This window comes from Parasteatoda tepidariorum, chromosome 3 (assembly GCF_982258835.1).
Source record: "Parasteatoda tepidariorum strain Cologne lab strain chromosome 3, Ptep-v5.0, whole genome shotgun sequence".
NCBI classification, from domain to species: domain Eukaryota; kingdom Metazoa; phylum Arthropoda; class Arachnida; order Araneae; family Theridiidae; genus Parasteatoda; species Parasteatoda tepidariorum.
Window position 1 is genome coordinate 75,447,430 of NC_141757.1, and position 18,755 is coordinate 75,466,184.

At 27.7% G+C, this 18,755-nt stretch overlaps 1 protein-coding gene across 4 annotated transcripts in view; it reads left to right on the forward strand.

Annotated features, from left to right (window-relative positions):
• The window catches only part of LOC107448727 (leukocyte receptor cluster member 8 homolog), a 30,758-nt gene extending 12,803 nt beyond the window's left edge, over positions 1–17,955 (forward strand). For all 4 annotated transcript variants that reach the window (XM_016064025.4, XM_043045068.3, XM_071181557.2 and 1 more), the window contains 12 exons: positions 163–204; positions 4,487–4,630; positions 5,991–6,182; positions 7,093–7,164; positions 8,071–8,211; positions 8,308–8,431; positions 8,558–8,653; positions 9,227–9,361; positions 11,298–11,366; positions 11,453–11,582; positions 12,964–13,171; positions 15,234–17,955. In XM_016064025.4, the coding sequence (XP_015919511.3) occupies positions 163–204; positions 4,487–4,630; positions 5,991–6,182; positions 7,093–7,164; positions 8,071–8,211; positions 8,308–8,431; positions 8,558–8,653; positions 9,227–9,361; positions 11,298–11,366; positions 11,453–11,582; positions 12,964–13,171; positions 15,234–15,390 (1,510 nt within the window). In that variant the 3' untranslated portion in view covers positions 15,391–17,955. The remainder of the gene's footprint in view (positions 1–162; positions 205–4,486; positions 4,631–5,990; positions 6,183–7,092; positions 7,165–8,070; positions 8,212–8,307; positions 8,432–8,557; positions 8,654–9,226; positions 9,362–11,297; positions 11,367–11,452; positions 11,583–12,963; positions 13,172–15,233) is intronic.
• Positions 17,956–18,755: the final 800 nt, after the last annotated feature.

The following is an 18,755-nucleotide window of genomic DNA, read 5'->3' on the forward strand; positions in this document are numbered from 1 at the left end:
ACTGAATACTGTTTCCCTTTTAAGTAATATCGGAGAAAACTGATTTGCTTTGCTGGAAGGTAACTCTTTATCAGTCCAAAGGTTAAATTTTATATTCAAAGTTACTGTGTATTGCTATATAAGTATATAAAGTATAATCTTTGTAAATATTTATGTTTTCAGTGTGTCTGAAATGCCGAATGATCAATGGCCACCATCCTTGAAGTAAGATTTTCAAATTGCTATTTCTAATATATTAATTTTGCTTTTTAAAATAAAAAGCAAAATCCATATAAATTAAGTCTTATTAAAAATTCAGCATATATTTTCAATTTCGACCATAGAGTAGAGTAAGCAAATCAGTAGTTTTATGCCAAAATCATTAATGTCATTAAAATGATTGAAAAATTAAGGCATTGAAGAAAAAGTGAAAAAATGTGCTTGATAATTTAAATTTGATAGCTGAGGAATAAAACTTGAGAATTGATAGTTACAAACCAGGGCATTATGCTTTTCCGAGAGCTTTCATTTTGAAGGGTTGTCATTATCACTGGGAAAACGTCATTGACATTACTATCTAGATTGGTAACGTTAACCTTATAAGTGTATCATTAGTGATAGGGCTGTTTATACCCACGAGAGCAAAAGGCAAGATATAGAACAAAAGATATGGGAGTTCGAGGTTCGACTGTGGTTTATGTATCTTAATAAAAATTCATATTAATAATGCTTAATGTAGTAATATACTGACAAGTAGTGTTCTAGTTCAAGAACAGGTAGGTAATTTATAAATTTGAAAAATAATAGGGGAGAGGGGGGCACATGTGAACAAATTTTTTTATTTCTTCATTTTTCGAAAAATATCATCAATTTTTCATAGTAAAAAAGTCCATATGTTTAAATAGTCGTTTCTTTGTCTCGTGGAATTTTTTGAGATTTTTCAATAAAATATTTCTTTACTTTAAAATATTTTAGAAAAATGACTTCAATTGTTCACATGTGCCCCTATTTGGGGCACATGTGAACAGGCCTGGGGCACATATGAACAAGCTTAAAAACACAAAGCAATCATCATATTTCAAAGAAAAAAAATCTTTAATATAACAGATATAGATACGCATTATACTGAGGGGGTTGTAGCTTACTATGTGAATTTAAATTGTACAACAGTACTGTCAATAAGAAAATAATTTTTCAGCTGTACAATAATTTTTCCGTAATTGGGTTTTTCGCAACTTCATGTTCCACGAGTGTTGTAATGGGCCTTTTTCTTTCTTCTCTAATACTCTTTCATGCTTTTTTTTTTCATTTTTTCTATCTTTTCATTTTTAGCTTTAGCAATTCTATTTTCCCAGGTGTATCAGTTAATATGCGTGATGCGCGATCAACCATTTAATAAAAAAATAATTTTTTTTGAAGGAGAAATTAATAAATTAATTATGGAAAATTAAATAATGATAATTTTAAATGCATGCATATTTTTTAAACTTATAATATCATGAGGATAATAATCTTAATACTATGTAGGGGCACTTGTGAACTGTTCATATCTGCCCCAGATGTTTTGTTCACAAGTGCCCCATCATCCTTCTTAAACCTAACTTGAAAAATAAAGAACTTTTAATTGATTAAAAAAAACGAATAATTGTCATAAACTTACCTGAATGTTCATATAATGATCTGCAATAGTTAATTTTAGTTTATTAGTTGATTTATACAGGGTTCTCGCGGCCTTGAAAAGTACTTGAATTTCATTTTGATTTTCAAGGGCCCCTAGAAGTACTTGAAAATGATATTAAATCCTTGAAAAGTATCGAAAACTCAGGAAAACAGCCCTATTTCCAGTATTTCTATGTTTAACTTTTGACGCACGTAAGTGTGAGAGAATGACTTCCCCGTCTTTCAGATGATGACACATACTGTTTGATTTTAGGATTTTATGTAAGTTTGGCTGATTTTAGGAATTTTAAATATTGGGAACTGCGCCAAATTCTGACAAAATCTCGATACTTATTCAGGCGATTTTAATATCAATCATCCATCTTCGTATTACACTTATTTAAAAATTATGTGTTGCAGGGATGAAAGACTTCCGCGAAAAAGCGGAAATCCGCTTTTTTCCCCAATTTTGAAAATTTCCGACCGTGTTCCAAAAACTAAAATTTTTGGGAAGTCCTATTGGAGAAACCCAAGCCGCCCGAACGATAGTCGGATTACCGCGACTTCTGCTATAGAGTGGAAAAGAGTCTAGGCGTTTCGTTTCGAGCGCCGATGTTTTTTTTTTTTTGGCTGATTTTTGGAATTTTAAATATTAGGAACTGCACCGGAATTTGATTGCGATTTTTAATCAAACGATTTTAATATCAATCATCGATTTTTGTGTTTAACTGATTTAAAACTAACTTACGTGTTGCAATTTTTTTACGCGATTTAAAAATCGTACTAGCAATTCCTATTCACTCAATTTCAAAATCCAATATCGCGATTTGTATTTAAGCGTTTTTAAAACCCAATGTCGCGATTTGTATTCTTGTGAGTTTAAAATCCAACATCGCGATTCGTATTCACGCATTTTTAAATCCAATTTTGCGATTCGTTATCACGCAGTTGTAATATCAGATATCGTTTTTCGTATTTGTACGCTATTTAAAAATTACTGCGATTCGTATTCACATGATCTAAAAATTATGTATCGTGATTCTTATTTACGCGATTTAAAAATTCAATATCGCAATTTGTATTTTCGTGTTTTTAAAATCCAACAGCTCGATTCATATTCACGGGATTTTAAAATCCAAAAATCGCGATTCATATTCACGTGATTTTAAAATCCAAAAACGCGATTCATATTCACGGGATTTTAAAATCCAAAAACGCGATTCATATTCACGCGATTTTAAAATCCAATATCGTGATTTGTATTTTCGTGTTTTTAAAATCCAATATCGTGATTCATATTCACGCATTTTTAAAATCCAAAATCGTGATTCATATTCACGCGATTTTAAAATCCAATATCGTGATTCATATTCACGCGATTTTAAAATCTAATATCGTGATTTGTATTTTCGGGTTTTTAAAATCCAACTGCACGATTCATATTCACGCGGTTTTAAAATCCAATAGCATGATTCACATTCACGAAATTTTAAAATCCAAAATCGAGATTCATATTCACGCGATTTTAATATCCAACAGCACGATTCATATTCACGCGATTTTAAAATCCAATTTCGTGATTCATATTCACGCAATTTTGAAATCCAAAATCGCAATTCATATTCATGCGATTTTAAAATCGAATATCAAGATTCATATTCACACGATTTTAAAACCCAATATCGCGATTCTTGAAAGAAGTAGAAGTAAGCTTTCTCTTGAAAGAAGTAGAAGTAAGCTTTCTCTTGAATTAGTTACTGTAAAGATGTGATATATTTTTCATTAGTAAGTAATTTAATAGTTGCGCCTTCCTATAATTGCTTAATTTTTTTTAAGTATATTAGTGGTCAAAATTTTAAAATTATATTTAAGAACAATTTAAATTTCACTGTCTAAATGCTTCTGCCACTTTAAATATTAAATAAAAGTCTCCCGGCAGAGTTGTTTTTAAATATCTAATTGATATCACAGTATTATATAGAACATTCCCCCCTACCCCGTCTTCTGCTCGAATCTTTGCTTATTCAGAGGTTGTATACCTAGCTTAAAATAAGCCTTAATGCAAAATTCAAACCTGACATTTTTATGCATCATGAATCTCGACTTGATGCCAATCACCCTTGTTTTTTTTTTTTTTTTACTTAGATCACTTTCCAAAATCAAGAGAGAGCAATGGAAGTCTTATTTTTCAGTACTGCTATTATCGACTAACATTTATCGTCAAAACATTTTAGTTTAAAATGTTAAATTTTAGTCTATCTTTAACTAAAATTTAAGTCCTTGAGAATTTTATAATATGTCTTAAAAAGTCCTTGAAAAGTACTTGAATTTTATTTTTATAGTAGAGCATGAACCCTGTTTATATTATGCTTTCACTTGAAGAAGCGAGCGATTATAATATATGCAACACCAGCTGATACAAAGAAATTGTCAGAATAGATCAACAAAATGTCTCATTGTTCTGAAAGTTTTTCAGAGAGGTAGGACTAGTACTGCCATCAATTGAAAATTTTTCGAGATTTTTTATTTCAAATCATATTGGTAAAACATACCATGTTCACATGTGCCCCCTCTCCCCTACTTATAAAAGTCATTTCTGATGTTCTTATTCTCTTTTTTTTTTCTTGATGTATAATTTCTTCATTGCATAACCTAGTTTAACTAATTTACATTGTTAAGATGCAATTTGATTAGATATGCAAAATTCTAGTTCAAACTTTCAAGTAATTAAATATGCTTTAGAAATTATTATTATTTGTTTTTTCTCATTTTGCTTAAAATGTATATATATTTTACTAACATATTTTGTCATTGGAACAATTTTAACTTTAAGTGGGTATTATTTCAGGAATTATGTTAGTGAATGCTTTAATAAATGTACAAGTGACATCGATAAAGACCAAGTGGAAATAATTTTGAAAGGGAAACTGATTCAAGCCTACCGTGATGGAACCATTCTAACGAAAGATTGGAGTGCTGAACCTTTACCTCGGTAAATTCCAGAAAGAAAGAAATAAATAATAATAATAATAATATTTTCTATACTTGCTGAAAATTTTTAAGAAATTATACTAGCTAAATTGCATTTTTTCCTTTGGTCTAAACTTTTTCTTCTAACATGGTGAGATGTTACTGTTTTCATTTAATGATTCAAAAAGTAAAGTCTTTCTTATTAATTATAAAAAAATTATCAATTTATTTTTCAATTTTTAAAATCTGGAACTGATAATTCAACTAATTTTCTGATGAAAAAATTATCTGAAAATTATAACACATTTAGGCATTACCAAAGATATATTTTGGAAGAAAAAAAACTTTTGCTGAAAAATGATTAATCAATAATTGGTTAAAATAAAATAACTTAAGTTTTAATGTAGTATCATCTTTTCTTGTTTTGTTATTAATAAAAGGTGCCTAATTTAATTCCTTCAGTGACGAGAGGTAAAAGCTTAATGTTACGGTCAGATTCTAAGTTTTCTAGAAAGAGTTGTATATAATAAAAAAAAATTATAATCCCCTTCTAAAAGCTTTCCTCGTATTATAAAATCCGAAAAAAGGGCAACAACTTGCATTTTGCACATTTGCATTTAATCTGCTTAATTTGCACTTCATTTTTATTAATTTGGGTCTATCAATGATACTAATATAATGAAACAATACTGAAATTGTACAGACGTAATGAATAAAACATAGGAATTGTAAACTTAAAATTATGAATTTTCTTGAAAAGTGTTAAATAAAAAATTTTAACGAATTATACCTTTTTTTTTAAAAAAAATTATATAAATAAATAATAATTCTTACACAATTCCTATAGATAAATGTCTTATCCTAGATAATGTCAGATCCTGTCTTAAATTTGTGCGGTATTAAATAAAGTTTGAGAACTTACACTAGTTTCGGATTCATTTCATTTTTATTCAATAAATCTTCTAATTTTTGTAAAATTTCAGATTTGTTGTGGTAAAATGCCAACCAAAGGAGTAGTTTTAAAAATCAGTACCATTTGAAAAGAAATTGCTAAGTTAAGAATTTCTTGCTTAATTTCCATCTTAATAAAATTCAGTATCTAAATTATTTTTTTATATTTATGTAATAAAACACTTAACTGAATAATTTATTATGGTGCCTGTTTATTAAATGGTTTCAACTACATATGAGCTTTATAAATGAACCTCCAAACTCTCCATTTTTTGAAACACATTGGATGCCCTGATTTTTACCAGGCATGGAAATATTTTAATATTGATTTTATTGGAGTAGGTGTTTTATGTCTAAAATATTGTATATTTATATTGTTTATTTATATTTTTTTCCCTGTGTTTTAAGTTTATTCTTCTATTTTCCTGTAGCATTTTCAGAAATAATGATGTGCAACAGAATCGAATAGAAAATGTTAATGCCTTAAAGAATGAGGTTACCTCACCTTCATTTGTTGGCACATCATTGAACAAAGTTAAAAAACCAAGTCCACCAAGAAATACCAACCAAAAGAATAATTTCTATAATAAAAACAGAAGTTATAAAGCTCGCTCCCGTTCACGGTAATTGATCATTTATTAAATAAATTCATACTTTTACTCACTGATATTTATATTTCAAGAGCAACTCTTTACTACTGAAGTATAAAAAAAGAATGCATATTTACCTAAAAATATATTTTTGTATGTCCTTATGACTACAAATGTGAATTTTTTTTTAAAGAGACTGAAAAAAATTAAACACTATTGCTATATGTGCTTATATGGGTAATATAGTCAATTGGAGGTTGCCTTGGACTTAAAGTCCTCTTTCAGTGAAAAATTTAAGAAAATAGAAGGTAATATTTTATCAAATTCAAGCATATACCACACTTATCAGCCCAAAATGAAAATTGTTTAACGTCCTTCCCATGGCCAAAATGAAGATAAGTATACTTTGTGCTAAGTAGCAAAAAACTGTGTTTAAGCTCTCTAATTATTTTTTACTTTATTCATCTTGTTTCTTACTTTATCACTGCCATGGTCTTGGATAGTAGAACTCTAAAAAAAGAATAGGTTACTAAAACATGTGACTTTGGCTTTACATGGTCAGTATCTGGTCCCACTTCAGTTAATTTTTATTACAATTTACAGCACAATCATTAAAAATATATATATAAAGAGCTAATGTTTTAGCTACTTGGTAATATTAGCAACTTAATAACTTATCACCTAAAGTTGATTAGCTAGTCTTAAATTGATAAGTTGAAGTTCCTTCCAATATCTTCAACAACAAGCTTCCTAATTATTACAAATACACAAGTATCTTCCTAATGAAAGTCCCTGTTTTCTTAGTCCAATTTCATTCTAATAATGTAAAAATAATAATAATCAGTAAATAAATATTTAGTTTAATAATAAGAGTTGCTTTAAGTCATTGTTAAATTTGATATTATTCCGAATTAAAATAATCTTTCAATTGATATTTTTCCAGATCACGCTCCAGGTCTCGATCATGGTCACGGAGTCCTCCTAGAAAAGTTATTCATCGGAAAAAATATGATAGGTAACATTTAAATTGTTTTTATTTTAGGGTCGTATAAAGTATAATTCTCAATTTGAATTTTGTGTGGACAAATTCTTATCTTTGTTTATTAATTTAGTTTATTCTAGTCTAGTTATTTACTCTTTTTTTTTCTGAAGTTTCTAAGCTTGACCTTTGATGTACAAGGCAAAATTCTGTTAAATTTTTTTAACACTATATTTTAATTTTTCTGTCTATATTTTAATTTAAGTAAAGTAGGAATATTTAAATTTCGGATGCATGAGATGTTCCAATAAGAGCTGACGATTTTTATTTCTTATGGAATTTTTAATGCTTTTAAATTTTCTCATAGCATTAATTTCTTTCATGGCATAGAAGTATTGGAACTATACATTGAACTGTATATCTACTTGAAGAATCATTGGACATCTATTGTCCAGCTATCATAAGAAATCTTCCAGGCAACTAATGGTTACTGTTGCAATTATAAGTCACTTTAAATAGGGTTGTGGGGTTAGCAGCTTTGCGTTAGTGTGGATTAATAGAGTTGTGATATCCTCCTCTTTTGAAATAATTTAACTATTGTTTTCATTGCAGCAAGTGGCTTCAGGCTTCTATTGGGGATGAGTTTTTTTAATTTTTTTTTTAATCGAACAGATGGTTCAGTAATTCAATGTCTATATTAACAAGTCTGTGACCATATTGTATCACTAAGCTCCTGCCATAATCGTGCCAAAACATTGGAATTAAATGCAAAGCCCAGAATGGCCATTCAGTATTATTTCATACATAATTGCAGCATGCCTATTGTATTAAGTACCTGAAAAGAAATATATTTAAAAGGGACTATGAACTTGTTTGGACAAATAATTTGTTAATCAGCTTTATTTTTATTTCACTAATTTTAGCACTATTTTTTGTTAACAGTTCATCTGATTCCAGTAATGATAGTAGAGATTCAAGGAGAACTTTAAACTCTAGTGTAGTAAGTCACTTTGATGCTCACCCTCTAAGAAAGGCAAACTTGAATTCTAAAGGCAAAAACAAGAGAAAGAAAGGAAATAAAATGTTAGTCTGACATTTCTTTTTATATGTTATAGTTTTAATTTCATTTGCATTTATAGAAGGATCCTATTCTGATTTTATTTTTATATTTATCTTCAGGAATTTTACTGTTGACCCAGAGTTTTCAACAGATGAGCGTTTGTTAAAACGAGCTGCACGCTTCGAAGTAAAAAGTAAATGCCAAAGAGTCAACAGTAATGTTTTATCTCCAGGAAATCTTTTTGTAAGTTTATATTTTGCTTTATTTTATCTTATTTCTATTAGAATATTATTTGCTATGATATTTTTTTCCTGGTTAATTTTATATAAATAATTTTAAAAATTTTTTGGATAAATAATTATTTTCTAGATTATTGATGAGACTGGTGCGGACATAGATTGGAATTCTGACGCTGTTATAGGAACCTGTCAAGACCTGGAGAAGCCTTTTCTAAGATTGACTGGGGTATGTATATTAGGAAGTTCTAATTTAAAGATATTTCTTTTAGTTAGTAAATTGATGTATAATTTTTATGTGGTTACTTTTTAATTATAAATTTTGATATATTTAAAATTTATTAAAATAAACATACTGCACGGCTTTCCTTTTTTTTCTTTTTTTTTTTTTTTTTCCTAATACTTTTGGTCTGGGCTCTGTTCAAGAAATTGTTTAAGTTTTGACCTCTGTTTCTCAATTCTGGTATTTCTCTTTCTAGTTTGGCTAAGTGATCATTTTTTACTATAGAAAAGTTGAAAATTTAACCATTTAAAATGTAAAAATCAAATAACATAAATGCGCAGCAGGAAGAGCTTTTTTATTACATTAAAGATAGCAATTATTACAAATGGATTATTATGAAAAACTATTGTACCTTTTTGTACCCACCTCTTATGGTTTGTTAGGAGCCTTGGTGTTGGTAACCACTCAACCCATGAATTAAAAAAAAAAAAAATAATAATAATAATTGTGAACTTTTTTATGTCAAATCTATCCTCTGCTTATAAAAAATATTCATGACTGCCTTTTTATAATTTTTAGGCTGTCGATCCCTCTAGTGTACGTCCGGAAGACATTTTAAGGCAGTCATTAACTATGGTAAAAAAACATTGGATTGAAAAACAAGATTATCACTTTGCTTGTGAACAGCTAAAGTCAATCAGGCAAGATTTGGTGGTAAGTTTAATTTTATTTTATTTATTAAACATTAAAATATTTTATTTTTACACTAATATTTGAACTGTAGACTGATACACCGCTACAACAGTGTGTTAACCGGTTTCAAAATCTAGTGTGAAAGCCTTACCAATGGAATTTATCTGGTCATAGTCTTTTAAGAATAATAGTCAGTGCTATTATTCTTAGCTATCATATTCATCAGTATCTTCTTAAAACGAGAGAACACTTTCAAATTCATTTTCTGAAAGTGGGTGCAACACTGTATTGATTAAGTGAAATTTTATTCTTAACCTTCAAATATTTACAGTTAATTAATAAATTTTTTTTTTCTATTGGGGATGAAAAATTTGTGTCTATTATTATTATTATTATTTTTTTTTGTATTACTTTTTAAAACTTGAAATATTTAACTTTTTTAAAGCCATTAAAATTATATTATATTAAAATTATTTCAGTTTGCTATGTTATTTCTTTCAAATTAATGTAAATAAATTGTAAAGAAAATTTCAATAAGATAAGTAACAAATTATAATTTTAAAATTCTGATCAAAACCAATTTAATTAAATTTGATTAACAGTAACAAATTTTATTTCTTAATTTTAGTAAAAATGAAAGTAAATCTTGAAACTTTTTATATTTATGCTTCTCTTCTATATCTTTAAATTTACTGTGATATAGTTTGCTTTGAAACATTTATAACTGCATTTGTTTAGATTTATTTAAATTTAAAAACTTTATTTTAGTAAGTCATATCAATTTAAATAAAATTTATCTCACATTTTTACAATTTTATTAATGCCAGTATGGATAATTTAAACTTTTTACTGTTTTAACTAATATTATTTATTAATTTTAGCTTCAAAATTGTATTTTCTAGCTTTTGTGTACTGCTAGCAGAAATAGTTGTGCATCCCTGTTTTTTAGTTTAATTAATTAAGTTAATTAAGTTTTAGTTAAGTTAATTTATGGAGAAATAATTTTTTCGTCTTAAAATATCATTTATACCAATTTTTCAAACTTTTATTCCTAATTGTTTTGGCTTAATTTATTTGATTTATTCTTGGAAATATTTCTTAACTTTTATAAAATTAAAGCCAAATACTTAATTTTTATAAAATAATGCCTTGGTGATAAATTTTACTAATGCCAGTCCGAATATTTTAAAATGTTCAAATTCTTTTTTTATCATCTACATTATGCAAAAGTTTTAACAGCTACAGTTTAAATTGTGAATAATAATTTATTTAGAAAACATGTCTTTAAAGATACTGCTGTTTTAGTGTTTGATATAATTGAATTAGAATTATTGTAATGAGTTAGGTATAGAAACAATTATGGTAATTTTCTAAACCTTAAAAATTTATGAAAATTGATTTAAAAAATTTTTAAAACAATAAATTAGGCTGCAAAATGTTTCATAATCATAGTACTTCATAATGAAAAGAGTTTGTCCTAAATCCCTACTTGCTCATAAGGAAATTTTACCCAATTGTACAATGCTGCAAATGGTCTATAAAGAAAAATTAAAATGCATGGATCTAATAGAGCAAATCATTATTCAGGTAAGGTCTTTGAGAGGTAATGAATGTATATGGCCTTTGCTACTAATTTCTTATTGGCTGATAATTCCTTACATAAATCGAAAGCTTTTTTTTTTTTAAATTAAAAAAAGAAAGAGGGAGGAATCATGATAATGATTAAATAATTCTCCATATATAAAATTAAAAGACAGTTTTGACACATTTAAAATTTGTGACTGTATTTTTTTAATCTGATTTTAAAAAGCAGCCTACTTTTTAATCCATTGATTAAATTAGTGATAGTTACCTTTGTATTTTTATTTATTTTTCGCAATGCCTTTAGAGCCAAATGATCATAATTACAAAAAAATTTATCTATGACGTATCTAACTCCCATATTAATTGGTTTTAGGTTCAGTGTATTCGAAATAAATTCACTGTCCAAGTATATGAAACTCATGCAAGAATAGCTCTAGAAAAGGTATTTTTTGATTTGTTTACTTATTTAACTTCATTATATTATGATTATTTTTTTTTTTTTTTAAATTTAAATGTTTATTTTTACAGGGTGATCATACAGAGTTCAATCAATGTCAGTCTCAACTTAGAGCGTTGTATCAAGAAATTAATGAGGGTAATAGATTAGAATTTACAGGATACCGTATTCTATATACAATTTACACAGAAAATGCTATAGGTATAGAAATCTTTTCTCTTTATTCTTTCCATTAAAAAAAAATTAAATTTAGATATTGCTGCAAAGGTCTTGATTAAAGTTTTTCTTTTATAACAGATACCAATTAGCATGTTTACATTTTTTATTTATGTGTGATTTTCCAAAAACTTTGCTATTTCAAATCACAGATTCTTAAAAACTGAAAGTTGATTCATTCTTTTTATTGGGCACTTGAGAGGAAAATAAAGGGAACTCATTTGAACGAGTAATTCTTCCAGCTCAGAAAATGCCAAGACATGTTTTTTAATATAAGTCTTGCCATTAATTTCTAAAGGCAGATTTTAGTTTAAAAAAGTTTGTTAGAATCATCACATTATTACACAATGTATTATTTTTGTTAAAAGAAAAAAAATTAATGTATAAAAAACTGTTGTTTAGAAGTGACAACAGAAACTGTTAAATACCACAGTTTAGAACTTAAAAGCTATAATAAGAACTTCAGATGAATCAGATTTTTAAAACACTCTTGTAGAATGAGAATAAACAGTGTTGCAGGAGAATGAAAAAATGTTGTATGAGACAAAATTTAATAGGGAAACAAAAGCTACTTTAATGGGGATAGTCCTAAACAATACCTTTTTTTTAATAATAAATCCTGTTTAATAGTACAAAATAAAATATGTGGAAAGCCCCTTATGATTTTGAGTTTTTTTTTTTTTTTTTTTTTTTTTTTTTTTTTTTTACAAAAAAAAAAGTACGAAAACTATTTGAAACTTTTTGAATTTTAAGATTTTCAAATCAGATCTTTTCATTAGTTGCCAAATACAATTCTCTACAATAAGAAAAAATATTTTTTTTATTTTTCCAGTGCAGACACAGTATAATTGCTTGTATCTTGCACAGTTTTAAATGAATTTTGTAATTTTAAATTGATCCAAAAAAATTTTGATTTTTTTTTTAAAAATAAAAATGACTATATCTAGGTTTACGAAATTTTGTGCAATTGTTGCATATAATAACCAAAATAACAGTCACAAGTTAAGTTTATTGCTACATTTTTTTTTTGTCATAGGTTGTTCAAAAACACTTTTTTCTGTCTGTAATTTATTGTCAATCTCCTTAAGTTTTAAACATAATTGATATATATGAGAAATCGCATACCCTAAAACTCCTAAGTTAATAAAATGATTCTCTGAGTATTTTTGAGAAAGTTGAAAAAATGTGTTAGTATAGAAGTGTTTCCATTATTTTGTCCAACCACCTGTATATTTGTGTGTGTGTGTGTGTACATATATTAAGGTGTGATTTCTTATTAATAATTATGTAAAATATGTTAATTTTGTCTGCTAAAATTTTCTATGTTCAGTCAACTAATTTATAGATATCTTTCATTTTCTTTCAGAATTGAAAAATATTCTTTCAGAATTGACAGATGAAGACAAACAAGACATTGTAGTATCTCATGCTTTAAAAATAGCTAAAGCATATTCAAACTCTAATTATTCTAGGTTTTTTAGACTTTATTTATCTGCTCCTATAATGTCTTCGTTTATTGTGGACTGGTTTGTTGAACGCATTAGAAAAGCTGCGTTAAAGACCATTATAAAGTCGTACGTATTTATTTATTTTTTGTGTTTAAATTTTGTTGTAATATTGCAATGGGTAAGTATGAATGTCTGCAGAATTGAAATTAAATTATTGCTTTCTATGCTCTGATTTAATTTTTAAAAACTGCAGTTATACCTAAAAACTTATGAATCAAAATATAGTGTTTATGCAAGTCAAATATATTTGTTTCAAAAAATTATGCTTTGAACCAAAAATAAGTAATCTTGCTACAAAATATTGGTGAGAAAATATAGCTTAATATTCACAATTTTTATGATTCATCAGTACAAAATTTAGGGTTTAATAAAAATGAATAAGTTAAAAGGTATTCTGTGTAAGATACTAAAAAATACTGTAATACTGTGAAGGTTGTGATAAATTAAGTAAGATGAATAATTCTAAAGTTCTTAAGTGAAGATAAGATTTATTATTTTCTTTAAATGGTTTTCATAGAATATAAATAAAGTAATTTACTCTAAATTAGAGCATTAAATGTTATCTACTACAGAAATGAACAATATGTTTGAAAGGTAATTTATAGAATTTAATTCCGAACTTGCGTAAATCTGTGTTCGGAGATGTTTTGTTGGACTGTGTAATGATCAATTGATCATTCATCTTGTCAGTAGAAATTTTTTTTTTTTTTTTTCCCTTTTAAAATTATTTTGCAACTGTATACAGTCACAAATAGTTCAAGACTGGCTTAAAGAGCTTTTGGAATTTTAAAGACAAATCTCTAGATTTATTTTAATACGCTTTCTTTCTAATATATTTTAATACATTTTTTGTAAATATTTAATTTTTTCTAGTATAGTTTGCAACTTGCCAAGAATATATTTTGTATATTAAAACATTTTTTCCCCACTTTTTGAAACATGCTACATATCTTGTTCTTCCTTAAACTATCGAATTCCCTCAAAAGTGATAAGTTCTGTTTCTTATCACTCCTTTTAACTTGAAGCGTCTTTTTGTTATTTTTGCAGTGTTAGTTAAGAAATTCTTTAAATTAATTTTTACAATCTAATTTTACTAAAATATGTGTTAAATTTGTTTTATTAGAACTTGCATTCCATTTTAGAAACTAAAAAAATATATATATATTTTAAGAAAAATCCATGGAAAAAAACATGTTATTAAGTTTTTAGATTATTTGCACATTTAACCTTTTCGTTTGTGGCATTTTAGCAACATCATCTCACGAGGGTTCCCACAACCTGGAAAAAATTAGAATGGTAGCTAAGATTTTTCAAGACTATTGAAAAAGGCTTAAATTTATCTTTTATTTGAGAATTGCAAAATAATTCCCACATTATTTTTTGCACCCATATATATTTCCTTTAAATGAAATATTTATTGATAGCTTAAAACGTCTAAATGTGTCTCACTTTTGCTACCACTTTAAAAAAATTGCAGGTCGTGGGAACCCTGCTTCACATGATTTAATTCTCCTAAATGATGCTACTAAGAATTGATATATCTGCTGATGAGCAGTGAAGGGAACACATGAGTCAAAGCTTATGCTGACTGCTACAGGCGACATCTGAAGCGTGCATAAAAGAGGGGTGAAATCTCGTGCCACAAACTATCTTTAAAAAAACATTAACAAATAGAAATAATCAAATTTACTATGAAATCCTAAATAATAAGTCAGAACCCACCCTAAACTGCCAGATCTTTAAAAGTACTGAACTAACATCATGTATAGAACTTAATCATCAAAGCATCAAATTTAACGGTGTGAACATTTCAAACGCTAATGACCTTTTTTATGTTTGAATTATGTTAATGGTTTTGTAAGCTGCAATTTTGTATTTAAGATTCAAAAACTATTTGATATTTTGAACAAAATTGTATGCTTACAAAATCATTGAGTAATACTAATAATCTTTATTTTAGTTTACAGGTGCATTAATTTGGTAAAGTATTATTTCGCCTTTATTAGATTTATTTTTTAGTTAAATGCTTCATTATTATCTTGTATGTTCCTTTATCTGAAACTAAGCAGAGGATATTTCTGCTAGTTTCAATTTTATTTTATTAACTTTTATGTCCTGTTTTTCATAGATTTCGTCCAAACTTACCGGTAGCGTATATTCAAACTGCCTTAGCATTTCCTGATTCTGAGGAGTGTTTGGCATTTTTAACAAAGGCTAACCTAGTTTTTGTGGATGCTGATGTAATCAACTGCAAAGATTCAATGGGTGCATTGGCAAACTTCTAACGCTGCTGCAACTTACTAATCCCTGCCTTGTATAGAAAGTGTGAGACTGAATCTTGACAGGTTTAAATCTCTCATTAAACTTAATTATTTTCCTTGCTAACATCACATAGAAAACATCATTTATTTTTATGGTGAAAATCATAGACTTTGTTATGATCTTCGATATTATCCCTATCTTTCTTGTGACTTTTGATGTTATCTAGTTGGGATGCATAACGCACATGGACTTGTTAATTGATACAAATTATCGTCAAATTCCTTATTTTAAATTGGAATATTGGTTATATAAAGGAAAATAATAAGTTAAGATCAGTGTTAGTCTGAAGATTTATAACCGGTAAGATTTCACAGTAGCTGTGCAGCTAAAAATATCGTATCATTTTGGCTAGTAAAGAATATTAAAAAGCTGTTTCATCGGGTCTAGGAATGTAGAAAGCAAAGAAATACGAAATTGTTACAATGAAAATAGACTGTTCATTGAACCGTGTTAAGCAATAGATTAAGAAGAAAACAGTGAAAAGAAAAATTACTCGTTTCTCAAGGAAAATAGAAATTATAAGTATATTAATTGTAGCTGTGCAGCTAAAAATATTCTATCATTTAAGCTAGTTAAGAAGATCAAAAAGCTGCTTTATTGGCTTTAGAAATGTAGAAAGCAAAGAAATACGAAATTGTAACAATAAAAATAGACTATTCATTGAACCTGTTAAACAATAGATTAAGAAGAAAATAGTGAAAAGAAGAAAAATTATTAGCTTTCCAAAGAAAAGGAAATTATAAGTAATCCCTACACTACAGTAAGCGTAAGGTTAAAAGTTAAATATATCATTTAGGAAGCAAAGAAAAATAAAGTTAAGCAATAAAAGAATGTGTTATCCCATAAGAAGAAAAGTAATAAAAGAAATTGCAGCAAAGGAAATGAATCCTGCTTCTTCTGCAATGAACTGTGTTAATCTGCTTAATTTCAAAGCTGCTTAGTTACTCAAAGATGCCTTGACTTTCTTTTGTATATTACTGATTTTATCTCATTTCTATTGAATGAACTGTCTAGAGTGCCCTAAAAACCTTGGAAGTTTTGTCTTGGAAAGAAATTTTACTCGTAGAATAATGGAAATATTTTTGGAAGCCAACTGCCGAAGAAAATAATTATTGCAAAAATATTACAATAATTAAAAAATAATTCCTTTCTCGCTTATAATGATTATTATAAACTTTTCTTCAATGAGGTTTTAAACCTGTTATGTTTTCAGTCTTAAGACTTAATACACTTTTCTATTAGCATGGCAGGGATTTCTGGATTATCCACCAATAAAAGTTCCTTTTTCACCTCCCTTTTTTTTAGGCATTTATGCCACTTTTTTTTTATGCTACCCCTTTTACAGTTTACCTTTCTAGATAAGCTTGAATCTACATTCTTGCTGTGGAGCTCTAAAGAGATCTACTACACAGTTCATTTCCTCAACTTCCAGCCCATTATAGTTCAATATCTCCTGACTTGTGGCTCTCGTCAAAATTACAAGTTTCTGGCCTTAATTCTCTAAATGGTGTTTTCATTCTTGATGGTATCCTGATCACTTCCATAGCTCTTGATAGTATCCTGGTCACTCTCATAGCTCCTGATGGTATTCTGGTCACACCCATAGCTCTTGGTGGTATCCTGGTTGCTCGCACATATCTTGGTGGTATCCTGGTTGCTCCAACATATCTTGATGGTATCCTGGTTGCTCCAACATATCTTGATGGTATCCTGGTCACTCCTTAAAGTTATAGATGAAGATGCCAAGTTTAGTTTTTCAAATTGTTGAATTCTTCTAATTCTACAACAATGTCTATTATCAGCTTGTTTTTTATCTTTTTTTATCCTCTAAATTATCTTTGTTCATCAATATTTAAAAAATTTTCATTTTCCCTATTTTGTTGCAAAATTTTAATTTATAGTTATCTTATTATTAACTTTTAAAAGATACAATTGCCTGGTTTGTTAATGATGTTTTTAGGAATAAAGCATGCAAAAAGAGCATTCTCAAAGAAAATAAAATGATCCTCAATAGGAAATTCTAGTAATTATGTCCTAACTTTATGCAAAATCTGTCACTGAGCTGGTCACAAGCTCTGCAAAAGTAGACCTTCTCTTTATTTATTATCATTATCTTTACATACTTATTAATTTGAAATGTTACTTTTCAATTGCAGTATTGCATAAAGTAGTATGTGTCTGTACATAAAATTTCTTATCAAAAATTTTACATCCTTTAAAAGTATTTATTAGGAAGATTTTTTTTTCCACTTTAAATTATCCCTGTCGCATATTTTAAATAAATGCATACTCTTATCTGTGTCATTGTTAGGCTTATTCATAATTCACCTTTTTTATTTATTGTATATATTTTGTTTAAGTGCTGTTGAATAGCTCTTTTTCTTTTACAGATTCTATATTTTATTGAAAATATTTTTGTTTCACTAATATTTTTTTTTTAAAAATCTTTAAATGTAAGTATGTAATTAAATTACTTGCCACTTATATGCCATTGTAAAAAGTGTACAAATAAAATTGTATTTTATATATTTCAACTGTATTTTATATAATTTATCACACCATGTCAGTTTTTAAATTTTATCATCTTTAAATAATATTACAAAATTGTGAACTCCGCTCAAAAAAATAAACAGACCGCCCTGAATAACTTATGTTCTAATGGCCGGATCTTCATGTTCTAGGACTCAATCTTAATGGTTTGAGAGGGTGACCTCAAATATACAAATTAATTAATGCAGACGATATTTTAAGTTGCAAACTCAGACACAAAAAAGGTACTTTCTCTGAATAAACAAACCTTTTTTTCCCGACGGATTCAATACTGATTTGATGTGTTTAAACTTAAAATAGATCATTGAAGATACCATTTTCGTATCACAACAAATTTAAAATAACAAAAATAAATACATTAATTAAAAATAACGAACATAGCATCTCTATACTACCGCAACCTATGCACTCTTCTACCAATCAAAAAAAGTAAGCGTTCTTGCTTGTTTTTCCCTTTCGGAGGGAGGTATAATCGTTCTGCCTGTCACAAGTTTTATTTATTTCTTTTTATAGTTCCAAATCTCACTTATCTGTCCTTTGGGGAAACATCTGGGTTAAAAAGAAGACAATGTGTCTTAACTGAAAATGCTATAAAGAGAAAAATATAGATAGGGTAAAGCAACCAGTGAGGGATCATTTTATAAATATTTTTTATAATTAAAATTTTAAACGTTTTTACTTTGATTGGTAACAGTAGCTTACTACCTAACTATAGGAAGTCATCGAACACTGCATTGGGTTGCCTGGTCATATGGTCTTCCCTGGAAAAATTTTTGAA